General features: G+C 38.8%; 1 protein-coding gene across 4 annotated transcripts in view; it reads right to left on the bottom strand.

Moving 5' to 3' along the window:
* Positions 1 to 771: 771 nt before the first annotated feature.
* Positions 772 to 14,743, bottom strand: part of LOC131696358 (acetylcholine receptor subunit alpha-like) — a 701,515-nt gene continuing 687,543 nt past the window's right edge. For all 4 annotated transcript variants that reach the window (XM_058984909.1, XM_058984905.1, XM_058984917.1 and 1 more), the window contains one exon: positions 772 to 7,123. In XM_058984909.1, the coding sequence (XP_058840892.1) occupies positions 6,923 to 7,123 (201 nt within the window). In that variant the 3' untranslated portion in view covers positions 772 to 6,922. The remainder of the gene's footprint in view (positions 7,124 to 14,743) is intronic.

Here is a 14,743-nt window from a genome sequence, read left to right as displayed (position 1 = left end):
CATTTAGCATCAAAAATAAAAATTCTATTTTTAATTTTTCCTATAGTTTTTATACGAAATTTCTGTGTGGCCGCACTCTGAAACCCGTAATTCCGGAACCAGAATTCCGATCGATCCAAAATTCAATAGCAGCCGATGGGAAGGTTGCACCTTTCATTTGAGACTAAGTTTGGGCAAATCGGTCAAGCCATCTCTGAGAAAAATGAGTGACATTATTTGACACATACGCACATACATACACACACACACATACACACACACATACACACACATACATACACACATACACACACACATACAGACTTTTTCCGATCTCGACGAACTGAGTCGAATGGGATATGACACACGGCCCTCCGGGCTGGGATTAGGTTGACGTTTTTCAGAGTGATTGCATAACCTTTCTATATGAGAAAGGCAAAAATGTGCAAAATCCAATAACGTGAATCTTCGTCAAATTTTTTTCGTGTTTGCATCAAATCTCGACGTTTTATGCACCTTGAATACATTTAGCATCAAAAATAAAAATTCTATTTTTAATTTTTCTTATAGTTTTTATGCGAAATTTCTGTGTGGCCGCACTCTGAAACCCGTAATTCCGGAACCAGAATTCCGATCGATCCAAAATTCAATAGCAGCCGATGGGAAGGTTGCACCTTTCATTTGAGACTAAGTTTGGGCAAATCGGTCCAGCCATCTCTGAGAAAAATGAGTGACATTATTTGACACATACGCACATACATACACACACACATACACACACACATACACACACATACATACACACATACACACACACATACAGACTTTTTCCGATCTCGACGAACTGAGTCGAATGGGATATGACACTCGGCCCTCCGGGCTGGGATTAGGTTGACGTTTTTCAGAGTGATTGCATAACCTTTCTATATGAGAAAGGCAAAAAGTCTAAAAATTGTTGTTGGTATTATTAACCCCGCTCCACTAGTACGTCTCAAATTTTTAGTTTTTCTCTTGGTAATTCATGGCTTTTCCCCAACTATCAATAGGCGACATCATTTATGAACGGTCCTTGGTAATATCTTTACAGCAGACAATCCAATGAAAAATAGGATTGACAGGATTTTTATGCGTTTTTAGCACCTTGTTCATTATACATATACTAAGAATACCAAATCATGTAATGTGATGGTCGGAAGATTAGAGAAGCAACCACCCCCCCCCCTCCTCCTTCTCCTCACCATTTTTATTACCCTTTCATTTCAATAGCACATTGTGAACAAAATAAGTCCATTTCATGACAAATATCGCGCTGACAATATTGTTTTGAATTTTATATGTCATGGAACATGAAGAAAAGATCTCATCAGTTCACAATGCTGCAGCTGCCAATGTTTCTAAGAAGCATACATTCAACAAAATTACTAAATTTTGTTTGGCTGAATCCGAAAAAAATTTAATTCAGCTAAAAAACTAAGTCTACTAGTTAGCAAGATTAGCTAACAAGTGTAGCAAGTTAAATCCGCACACAGTATATTTTCGTTTTTTTGCGAACTTGCAATTCCCCGAATCAAAAACTTACCTTAAAAACTTAAATTTCGTAAAAAGTAACTTGTGTGAATTTAAATTTATTTCTCTTGGGAATGGAGGAACATCAAATTGTTTTCTCTAATCAATGGGTTTTAATACCCGCAAAAAAATCTTAATGTCACGCAATTTCTGACCCTACCCTCCCCCTCGTCACCCTTCGACACAAATTTGGTATACCCGCTACCCCCCAAAATGCTACGTCATTTATGCATGGCCCTTAGTAGTTTTTGAATGGTAAGTAACACCGCAAATCGTGTTTTTTCAGAGACGTTCTACAAAAAGCAAAAGTGTTTTCTCACGTAGAAACCCTTTGCCCCCCCCCTTTAAGAACGGCAACGAACGCCGTTAGGAACAGAAGCATGTTTTAATACATCCATTACTTGCAATAAGTACATTTAAAATATGTAGGCCAACAGCATAATGATGAATGACTTGGGCTAACGATCATCGGTTTTAACCGGAACACATCGTATTCGTATTCGTTTGCTGTGGTGTTTGTTCGAAGTGTATATATTGACTGGTAAGGCCAACCTTTGTGCGAAGATGCTTTTGTTGGCCGGTCTAGTAGATCGGGTCAATTGTACTCACTGATGTATTCGAGGTGATCTTCGTGTGTCGATGTTCGAGAGCGAGAAATGTTCAATAAGTAAAGTATTTCCTCGATTCCCGCAATATTCGTCGCATAAAAATATTAACTCAACTCGACTGGGCTGTCTACTTTCAGGTCAAGCTAAAAAAACCTGTTTTAATCCACCTAGTGGTGCAATGCCTTTCTCATTTTTCCAAACTGCAATTCCATGGCTAGTTATGTTTAATATAGTGGAGGAAATGTCTATTACGACAGCAACGAATTTTAGATGCTATGTGTCGACGCTGAAACATTTGAAACAAGCGTCGGATTCAGGAGAGCATGCAGGGTCGGACCCCACCAAAAATTTTCAACTTGTTAAGAAATTTTAAATCAGTTTCAATTTTGAAGTAGTTTCAAACTCAAAGTCATTTGAAACCAAATTTTTCAGACCCACCAGAAAAGTTTATTCGGGGGCGGGGTACTTGATTTAGGAAAGAGGGTTTTATGGAAGAGTGGTATGTGATGCGGGGGTGGGGACTGCCCCACACCGCATATCCCTAACTACGCCCCTGTTAAAAAACAGAAAACCTACATCAGTAAAAAAATGGCCGGGATTAGGTTGTTGTTGTTCATGAGTGATTTTCAGAGTGATTGCATAACCTTTCTATATGAGAAAGGCAAAGGTCTGACTAAGCACTACTGCAGCAGTTCTTGTGAGCGAAAGATACTGAAAAGTGTTTTACTGCGGTGGAGTCCGCGTCATCTTCTCCATGAAAGTTGTGCAAGATGAACTAAAGCGAAGTAGTATGATGGAGTGTGTCGTGGACAGGAAGATTAAACATTGATTATCCTTTTAAAATACTTCTAAATTTAACAAACAAGCTCTTTGAGTACAACATTGTTCCTCAAGATTGGAGTCAAGTGAAGGTCATCGACGTCCACTTCGGTCTCTACGAAAATTTGATCGAGGCAAATGGTTTGCTGTCAGATACATTATTTTGCTCCCCCAAAAGTCAAAGGAATGAGTTAACTGTCCACTTAAAAAACTGCTTGCAACTTTTATAAAAAAATATTCCACTATTTCATTATTGTCTTGTGTTATTTTAAACGAAAACTCAAAAGTATTGGCGAACGATAGGCAGAGAAACCAACCTTCTGTGTTCGGAAAAAACGTAAAAAAGAAAAAAAACTCCACCAGAGAAGAACGTTCATAAAAGTGTATTCAGTTCAATGTGATGTTATAATTGTGTGGTAGAGAAAAAACAAAACTGTCTCTTGCAGATGTCAATGATGATGGTCCAGGTGCGCAAAGGATCTAATCGCGCAACTATACAACTAGTCTTACGGCTCAGGATTCCGACGCAAGCCGCAATTTTTGGTCGACTATTAGTCGCGAGATATAACAGAAAACCACCCAAGTAACCATAAGCATTAAGCCATTGCACTATATTGGCTATGCATTTGCACTAATGTTGCATTGAAACTCCATTACAGCATTAACAATGCAATAAAGCCCTATATTAGCATCAATAATGCATAACTGCACAGCCGACATATAGCATTATCGCTTGCTCTATATGCATATATAAAGCTGATTTAACGCATACATGCTTCAGGGATCTTTAAAATATGTAAGCTTTACATGTGCATTTAGAGCTATTATAGAGCAAATAGAAAGCCGATATAATGCTATTATAATGCTGTGGGTTTATTCGTTATGCAACTCTTCTTGAAGATTATATTCGGCATATTTCATTTCAATCGAACATAAGCTGTATAGTCCAGGCTGCAAACGCAGCGCACTTACCGTGAATGACGAGGCAAGGTTCAAGACTTACTAAAGGTAATTTTCGCAAAACATTCATATCACGTGAGAACGAAAACCCATTAGGGATATTCATTACAATGCATTAGAAGAGAGACAATTGCGGTTTTAAACAGAACATTTTATTTTATAATTTTTCCTTTTTGCTCATCATACCGAAAGGAAACGTGAGAAATGGTTTGCATGGCGGACAATGACAGCCAACTGAAGCTTTTTAATAGCATTAGTAGTGCCAATATACATTTGTACGTTGGTGCTATACAATAGCATTAGTACTGCAGAAAGCTATTAATCTCTGCACAGTAATAGCACTATATTTCGCCTTTTCTGGCATAATACCAGCATTAAATCAGTATTTAGGGCTTCACGGCTCTTTAAGATAGCTTAATATGTGGATCTAAAGCAGATATTAGGCTACGTTATAATGCTTATTGGTTGTTTGGGCAAACAGACTGTGGTACTCTTTGTTGTCTTTAAGTCCTTGCTCAGTTTGAAATAGTCCGGGTCCGTCGTATACTGAATCCCTTTGATCTTCAATTTTTGTAGCGCTTGCATAGTTTCCTTGTGAAACTCCCATGGCCGAGAGTGTACAGCCATGCTTTCGGACGCAGTTTCCTAGAAAGCAAGAATGCACCCAATGTCGTGATTCGTATTTTCTCTTGCAGTGCTCTTTCGATATTATTCGTTTTAGCTTCCTGCGCACTGCTCATTCTTCAACCGGCTCTTTTAACCAGGAATATATTTCTTCAGTAGTTTCGTATTCGAACAAATCGTATTTTTAAAATCATGTTTTCTAGAAACTTATTGTTATTAAGGGGTTACATACCTTTTTATTCCTAAAAAATAAAAAAAAAAAATATTACTTTATTTGAAAGTACAATTCCTGGAGAATATTTTCTAAAATTTTCCTAGAGATCCGAGCAATAGATCGAATACTATAGCGCTTCGAAGCGCTTCTCATCTACCAAGAGCCATAGCTCTGTCAACTATTAATATGTTTTTATAAATCAATGCTTGTTTTATCACTGATAAATGCACTATCAAAATATTATAATTTTGATGAATAAAATCATTGTATTATACTTTTAAATAGATTCAAATTTTCTTTACATTTTTTTTCGCAAAAAGGTAACCCCCTAACGCACTGCTAAAAATGTCAAATAATCGATTACTTGGACTAAAATACCTAAAATTGTAGCTTTTAATCACCATTTTCATTTATTTTGACAAACAAAATAGACTTTTTATCGAGTAAATATATGTTTTTAAGTATGCAAAAATCATTTGTTTCTCTTGTTGCTTTGATGATCAAAAAGATCCAAAAAACACCTTTTTATGAGTCTCTGATGAGGATACCCTTTTAAAGAAACTTGCATAGCGTGATCTATGTTACTGGACCAATAGCTATTCACTTGCAACGATCATTTCAATATACCTTGGGTAATTTGTTTAGTTGATATATTTGGCAAAGAAAATAGTGTTTTCAAGGAAGGTTAAACAATAACTTAGTAATATAATTGGATTGGGTTGGATTCTAAAAGTACCAGGAGATGGCACAGTAAGTATCTGAAGAAAATAAATGCCAACTTTTCCGTACAATAACCTGAATATGGAGCGCCCATTCACTTGATCAGATAATGATATACATAGGAATATTTGCTTTTGCTTCTCTGCAACCAAAAATTTCTTTCAGCTAGAGACATTTTAGTATGTTTGCTTGCATTTTGCTTCGGTTTATATGCATTCGACCCATACGTTGATCCTGAAAGAGCTGGTGGGCGTCTTACTGATTGTGTTTTCCGCTTTGGTTACCGTTCAATTCTGTTTACAGGTTTCGGTTGATGTTGTTAGTGAAAAAAAGAATAACTTTCATTCTGTCGTTAACGTTTCTGCTTACTCATTCATCAGCCATCCTCAGAAACTTAAGCCCGTTGCTTCACGCTCGCGGGATTGTCCACCCGCAAGCGTGATGCTAACGAGCTTCTATTTCTAGGTTTGGTTGATGAATGAGTAGGCTGAAACGTTAACGACAGAAAGAGTTTTATTACATTAAATCATTAAACAGCATCTATTTAAACTTGTAAACATTACACTGATTGTTCAACTAATACGGTATTGCGAGCTGATAACCGTGTTCAGCTTTAATACTGTAATCTTCAACACAACCATAATAGATGAAATTTGTGGAATTTCCAAATGACATACACAAGCATTAATAATTCCGAGAAGATGCAACGTCGACGAGTCCACTAGCTTTAGTATCTTCAATGTCTGATCAAGCTTCCGTTCACATCGTAGAATTAGCTGTTATTCTGAACGCCCTTGGTATTATTGACACTTCGATCGCTGGTTATTACTTCACCATTTCGAACAGCTTCAGCTCTTTCGAGGGTAGCCGTTTACCGAAGCCTGGCAATCGCTTCCCATACTTTGCAGTTTCTTGTCAATTTAATCCGTTAAGTATTTTGTCAATTAAATCCATTAATACACATTTTCTACAATACAACGCGATGTCAACAATAATTTCTCAACAACGACCTATAAGTATAACAATACAACTTTTTCCAAGTCTTTTATTCTTACAAACAAAACAAAAACGGTTCTAGACTATCTCTATTAGGTTCTCTTTGAAAACTCTACTGGAAGTAAAAACATGAATGAAATATGAAACGGTTCAGTCCTCTTAATAAACAATAAAAACATAACTTGTGTTATGCTATCCTCTCATTTTCATTCTCTTACTTTTCACCCTATCAACACGGAACCACTTGAGAGGAAAATACTTCAAAAACTTTCCTCTACCTTTTTTTATTATTCCCTTCCCTTTTTGATATAGATGTTTTGCACCTGAATTCGAAACTTTTACAACCACCAGACTAGTGGGAGATAGTGTGTACCGTTGAGTAAACCTGCTGGACACCACCCACTACCCGAAAGCTGGTGCTGACTGAAGAATTCGATTATAACACTGGTTTGGCAATGTACGGTTTTGCTGTCGTTGTCGCAATCTCCGACATCTTGATATCGATAGGCATTCGGGTGTCGTACAGCGTGGGTGCCTGCAGAATGATGCCGGCCGTTCCGAACACGACCGCGATGGTGAAGATCCACAGGAACAGCCGATCTAAAACCATTGCCACGAATTTCCAGTCTTCCTTTACCTGTTGGAGAGAAAAAGAACGAAAGTAGTGTTAATGATAATATTTATTTAAGATCGCATATGGTCGAGGCTTCTGTCTGTCACGTTACAAGTTTACGAATATTTCATAAGATAAATCTGCAAAAACGATCAAATCAGATTTTATCACAATTGCACATTGTTAAGGTCACTAAACCGCACATTTTTCTACAGAAAGTTGTTTTCTATCATGAACCGTTTTCGCTTTATTGTCATTTTGATACTTCTGTCACGTTACATAATTTTCGCTGTGATTTTAGAGTTTTCCCGACTAAAATGAAAAGTCTATTCCGTTGGCTACCAAATTTGCGTAAACACAGTTTTAAGTTGAAGTTTGGGAAACAAAGAAGAGTTTGAAACATAGTTTTCCTGACGAGTAGTTTTTTATCGATTTTATGGAATAGTCCCAATGATCTGTCACGTTACAGTCCTGTGTTTTTATTGAAGAATGAATATCCAGACAGTCGTACATAAATCATCCTTGATCTAGGAACCGAGTTCTAACGGGACATTTCATGATTTTTTTTGAAAAACATATTGGTTTTGATGAATGAACGTGACTTACTTATGAAAAGGTCGTAATTTCATGAAATAACACATTAAGTCCAATGAAAATCTAAAATATCTTATAAACATCTGCATTTTGAAGGGCAATTTTTCATGAGAATTTGAATTAAAAAACCATTTTGAAATACATTCTATAACTAAAGTATTTAACGTAAAAAAATTAAATTTAAAATAAAAATAAAAGAATTTTTGGAATATGCTTCAAGTATTTGTTATAATATCTTTTATTGTTATTTTCTCTACAATGCAATTATATTTTAAACTTATTTTTATTTGCAATTAAATTTTAAACTTGTTATGTTTTTTTGCGTTTGATATTTGTGAGTAACTTATTAAAACGGCGTATTTTTGTTAAAAAAATCCAAATATTTCGGAAATATTTTCTTAAGAGCATTTTGCTTCGAAATAATATTTAGTATTAATATTGTATAAGAAAATTATATTTATGAATGGCAAATACAAGGAAATTTAGAAGCATACATAAAGTCGTTACTAAAATTGCTTTCTTACTAGTAACTTCCTAGTAATTCAATTAAAGTTTCTTCTATTGTTAGGCTTGCATTGACAAAAATAATCATGGTATTTTGTAATTGTATTTTTCAACATTTTTTGTCCTCTCGAATGATGACGGCGTAAAGGCAACTGTCAAAATTCTCTTTAATGGGAAATTCCGGACAAACCGGTAATGGCCGAACACAGTTCATAGCGCTAAATGCAAGAGAAAACTTTTTCTTTTGTTTACTACCAACAACTGTGATTGGTGGGTGACCGTGTGGCCCGAATTTTCATTCAAAATAAAGTTTGGCAGTTGGCTTTTACGCCGTAATCAGTTCTAGGGCATTAATTCGCGAAAAAAAACATAGTCGAGAATTAATGCCCTAGAGCTCGATATCATATAGTTTTGTTGTACAAATGGTGATTTTCGAACAATATATTTATAAAGTAGTGCACTCAAGATCTCATACGTCCTGCAAAATACCTAGTCTCCCATATAGATGAAACGTAAAACGTTTCATCAGAATCGAAGCTGGTCACCACGTGACGTAAGATCAACTGTGTTTTCTCAAAAATGAATTAAGCTATAAGGTACAATACAGTTTCAGAAAGTAGACTCAAAATAGTAGGAAAAAATGCAAGTTAGACATTGTATGTAAGCAGTTGGTGTGGCCCACAAAACTTTTTCGAATGTTTGATCTGTCACGTTACAAGTTATTTGTTTTTCATTACTTCACTATTAAAAAAAGAATTAATCCATATTCATCTCAAATTTACAAGCATTATCATCAAATTTAAATTAGACTACAATGAAAAAACGTGGTTCCAGGCAAAAAATTTAAAATATGGATTTTGTTTACCTTTTTATCATCTTACGGTCTTTTATACTACGTTCACACTACGAGTTAAAACGTGTATTAACGCTATCTTGATGACATTTTTCTTGTTGCTAATTATTATAACATGTTTTAACTCTGTAGTGTGAACGTAGTATTAGTCATTTTCAGGTCATGCAAGAAGCACCAACGAACTTTTATAAATGAAAGACTTGGAATTTTTTTCTGGGCTCACCATTCATATTGTTTAATATTAAAGGTTATACACATACGGAAAATAAACAGTTTGACGCAAAATTTGATGAAAAAAATTGGTCTGTGGTTGCCATTTTCGGAACCTTGACCATATATTGCATCCCCGAAACGAATATGTAATACAATTTACCTCTCGTTCAATATTTGTAAGTTTTGTTTTGAAACAGTTAATATAATCTCCTAGTTTTATGTGAATTTTACTCACAAAAAATTATTAGTCATTAGTCGTTGAGAGTAATAATGGACAAAAAAGGAGAATAGTATTTGAAAAAATCTCTGTAAATATTTATGAATATCGATGAAAACGATGAAATGCTTCATACTCGGAAAAGCCATAGCTTAGTTTAGCTTAGTTGACCACCCGTGAGTTTCACGTGATTCATCAAAGCCTGTTGAAATTGCATGTTGAACCAATTGTATGATACTTGGGAGTCGAACATCATACTCAACGTGCAACCTAAAGAGACTATGGTTATAGTATGATCAATAACGTAGATGACCCCGCCCGTGTATTTTGGGATGGGAAGGCATGATAGTTCAACACTTTTTTTTTTTTTTCAATTTGTTTATTTGATAAGGCACGTATGCGTTAGCTTAAAGGTGTCATTTTTTCATTGTTTTACATTTTGAATTTCTTAAAACTAGGGGGATACACATTTCAATATTATTTTGTTTTATATAACACAGCTAACTTATACATATAAAAGAGGGTAAAATATAATATTCGTAAGATTTGGGGGACGGGTCATTTGTGTGTTCTTTGTATAGTAATTCACTTTATGATTTTTAGAAGGGAGATTGTAGAAAAAATAATTATTAACTAAGCGGAACATTTTACAAGCTTATTAACTAGAGATAACTAGAAAGAGTGGTTCAAGATTAAGGGGAATTAATTAGGACTATTTTAAAGTAGTGGTACTGTTGCGCATTTCTTAACGAGATTAAATATTGTTCAACTAAAACTAGAAGATAGGGGGGCACATAAATTTTGGGAAGATATTCAAGGGGAGAAGGGGGTGAAGTCATACATCTGTGTATCAGAGACATGGGAGGGTGGGTGGACAAGGCTGAAGGGGGGGGGGGGGTGAGATATAAACTTTCAGTTTCCGGCATCAGGAATTAACGGCCAGGATTACAGATTCGAATGGATTGATCAACTAACACTAGAAGATAGGGGGGCACATAAGTTTTGGGAAGATATTCAAGGGGAGAAGGGGGTGAAGACATACATCTGTGTATCAGAGACATGGGAGAGAGGGTGGACAAGACTGAACGGGGGGGGGGGGGATATAAACTTCAGTTTCCGGCATCAGGAATCAACGGCCAGGATTACAGATTCGAACGGATGTATCAAGTATTGGGACGCCGGGCGGTTTTCCTCGAGCCGGCAGGGGTTCCTCCAGACGATTTCGTAGTAAGGCTCAGATACGGATCGGGAACACACCGCGCTGCGCGTGTGATGTTGTACTGTAGATCTCGTGTTGTTGGTTCATTCGACAGATGTTTTGTCTCGTCTTGGAGTCGTATCAAACCATCGTTGGGGTACGGTAGGCGGAAGAGGTCACTTCTGGGAATGATAAGAGAAAAAAAAGGGGCATTTAAATTTGGATATTGATGGTTTTGAGGAACGTGTATATAAGGGACATGTAGAGAATATCGCGGCTTGCTAGTACATCTCGAACCGGGACATTGGGTGATCTTCCTCGGGCCCGAAGGGAATCGAATAGTTGAGATCTGGCAGAACAGTACTCGGCACATGCCCAGACAACATGTTCGATTTCGTGATAACCGTTGCCACAAGCGCAGATACCGCTATCCACGAGCCCAATACGCCGGAGATGTGCGTCCAGCGTGTAGTGATTGGACATGAGCCGAGACATCACGCGAATGAAATCCCGACCCACATCCATCCCCCTGAACCAAGGTTTCGTCGATACCTTAGGCATTATCGAATGTAGCCACCTTCCCAGTTCACCATTAACTCCATGATGTTTGCCAACTTTCGAGGGTTCTCTGATGAGTAATACTGAAAAATTCGCTGAAGCTAATTGGTCTTTCATATATGTCACCTTGCAAAGCGCCCGCCTTAGCTAAAGAGTCCGCTTCTTCATTACCTGGAATGGAGCAATGCGAGGGAACCCAAACTAAGGTAATCTTGTACGATCTTGCAGACAAAGCACGCAGGCGCTCCCAGATTTTCCCCAGAAAATATGGAATGTGCTTTCTAGGTTTCATTGAACGGAGAGCCTCGATTGAGCTGAGGCTATCCGAGACAATAAAGTAATGATCGGTGGGCAAAGTATCAATGATCCCAAGGGTATACTGAATAGCAGCAAGTTCTGCGACGTAAACTGAAGCAGGATCATTGAGTTTGAATGAGGCGGTGAGGTTTTGATTGAATATACCGAAGCCAGTGGAGCCGTCGAGGCTTGACCCGTCAGTGTAAAACATCTTGTTGCAGTCGACTTCTCGAAATTTACTATGAAAGATGCTTGGGATCACTTGCGGGCGTATGTGATCCGGGATTCCACGAATCTCGTCTTTCATGGATATGTCAAAGAAAACAGTTGAATCAGAAGCATGAAAGAGATTGACACGGTTGGGATAGTATGAAGAAGGATTGATATTTTGTGCCATGTAATCGAAGTACAAGGACATAAATCGGGTTTGAGAATTGAGCTCGATAAGCCTTTCGAAATTTGCAATTACTAACGGGTTCAAGATATCGCATCGGATGAGCAATCGATAGGAGAGTTCCCAAAATCGATTTTTCAGCGGAAGGACGCCCGCCAGCACTTCTAAACTCATCGTATGTGTCGAGTGCATACAACCCAAAGCAATACGCAAACAACAATATTGGATTCGTTCTAGTTTGATGAAATGTATGTTCGCAGCGGAGCGGAAACAGAAACTCCCGTACTCCATCACCGACAATATTGTTGTTTGGTACAGCCTGATCAGGTCTCCTGGACGGGCACCCCACCATGTTCCGGTTATTGTACGGAGAAAGTTGATCCTTTGCTGGCACTTCTGTTTCAGATACCTAATGTGACATCCCCAGGTTCCTTTAGAGTCGAACCAGACCCCGAGATATTTGAAAGTTGAAACCTGAGCAATAGTTTGACCCATTAATTGAAGCTGTAGTTGCGCTGGTTCACGCTTCCTTGAAAATACGACTAGCTCAGTTTTCTCCGTGGAGAACTCGATACCTAGCTGGAGGGCCCAAGCAGACAAATTGTCCAAGGTATCTTGCAATGGTCCTTGCAGATCGACGGCTTTGGGACCTGTAATAGAGACCACACCGTCATCTGCAAGCTGCCTTAGCGTGCAGGAATTGACAAGGCATTCGTCAATGTCATTCACGTAAAAGTTATAGAGAAGGGGGCTTAGACATGAGCCCTGGGGAAGACCCATGTAGCTAATTCGTGATGTCGATAAATCACCATGCGAAAAATGCATATGTTTTTCAGACAGCAAGTTTAGCAAAAAGTTGTTTAGAGTCGGTGAAAGACCATGCTGGTGCAGCTTCTCAGAAAGAATTTTGATAGAAACTGAGTCAAAAGCCCCCTTTATATCTAGGAAAACTGATGCCATCTGCTCTTTGCTAGCATAAGCCATTTGAATTTATGTTGAGAGCAACGCAAGACAATCGTTCGTCCCTTTGCCTTTGCGGAAACCAAATTGTGTATCTGACAGTAAGCCATTTGCTTCAACCCAATTATCGAGGCGAAACAAGATCATTTTCTCGAACAACTTTCGGATACAGGACAGCATCGCAATCGGTCGATACGAGTTGTGGTCGGAGGCTGGTTTTCCTGGTTTTTGAATGGCAATGACCTTCACTTGCCTCCAGTCATGAGGGACAATATTACCCTCAAGAAACTTATTAAATAAATTCAACAAGCGTCTCTTGGCAGAGTCAGGCAGATTCTTTAACAAGTTAAATTTGATTTTGTCTGGCCCTGGGGCTTTATTGTTACATGATAAGAGAGCAAGTGAGAACTCCACCATCGAAAACGGTGTTTCGTTCGCGTTATTGTGAGGGGACGCGGCGCGGTAGATCTTCTGTGCCGGGGCGGAATCCGGACAAACCTTCTTGGCAAAATCGAATATCCAACGGTTTGAATATTCCACGCTCTCATTGGTACTGTTTCGGTTTCGTAAGCGCCGGGCCGTACTCCAAAGAGTACTCATCGATGTTTCTCTCGTTAGTCCGTCGACGAACCGGCGCCAGTAGCTACGTTTTTTGGCTTTTATCAAACTCTTCATGCGCGTTTCCGCCATCGCGTACTGTCGGTAGCTAGCTGGCAGCCCGTCGTCCCGGAAGGTCTTATACGCAGCGGCCTTCTCCGCGTACACGTCTGAGCACTCTTTGTCCCACCATGGATTGGGAGGACGCCCGCGTGAATTAGCGTCTGGTACGCGTTTAGTCTGAGCTTGAATCGCGGTATCGAGAATCAAGCCAGCCAGGAACCCGTACTCTTCCTCCGGAGGAAGCTCATGTGTCGATTCTACTTTTTCGGATATCGCGGACGCGTAGCTCTTCCAATCAATATTTCGTGTGAGGTCATACGAAACATTGATTGTATTCGGTGGCCCTGAACCGTTAGCAATATTAATTACGATTGGCAGATGGTCGCTGCCGTGGGGATCAGAGACTACCTTCCACATGCAATCTAACCGCAGCGATGTCGAGCAGAGGGATAGATCTAAGGCGCACGGTCGCGCTGGAGGGACAGGAATCCGTGTCATTTCACCCGTATTCAAAATAGTCATATTGAAGTTGTCGCAAAGCTCATGGAGTAGGGTAGATCGATTATCGTCATGAAGGCAACCCCATGCCGTGCCGTGGGAGTTAAAGTCACCTAAAACTAGCCTCGGTGCGGGGAGGAGTTCCGCAATATCGCAAAGCCGTCGGTGGCTAACTGAGGCTCTAGGGGGGATGTAGGTGGAAGCAATGCAAAGTTCTTTGCCTTTAATTCTGGTTTGGCAAGCGACAACTTCAATGCCTGGTGTCGAGGGGAGGTCGATCCGATTGAAAGAATAGCACTTTTTGATCCCCAAAAGTACTCCTCCGTAAGAGTCTTCTCGATCCAAGCGAATAATATTAAAATCGTGGAAGTGTAGGGTTATTTCTGAAGTGAGCCATGTCTCGCATAGGGCAAATGCATCGCATTTCAAATTATTTAGTAAGATTTTAAACGAATCGATTTTCGGGATAATGCTTCTGCAATTCCACTGTAGAACAGTGATTAAATCCTTGACATCGTTCGATGAATTAGCCATCGAAGGATACAATCGCTGAAAGGAGGGGCCATTTCGCAGTGAACTGCATCAAGAATGTTTTTACTGTGGTGAGAAAGCTTATCAAGATATTTTTAAGGGGGTCAGAAATGTTTAACGCTGTAAGAATACGGTCCACAATGTCAGAGAAATTTATTAAGCCAGCA

Source organism: Topomyia yanbarensis, chromosome 1 (assembly GCF_030247195.1).
Source record: "Topomyia yanbarensis strain Yona2022 chromosome 1, ASM3024719v1, whole genome shotgun sequence".
Lineage (NCBI taxonomy): Eukaryota > Metazoa > Arthropoda > Insecta > Diptera > Culicidae > Topomyia > Topomyia yanbarensis.
This window is presented reverse-complemented; position numbering and strand designations above follow the sequence as displayed.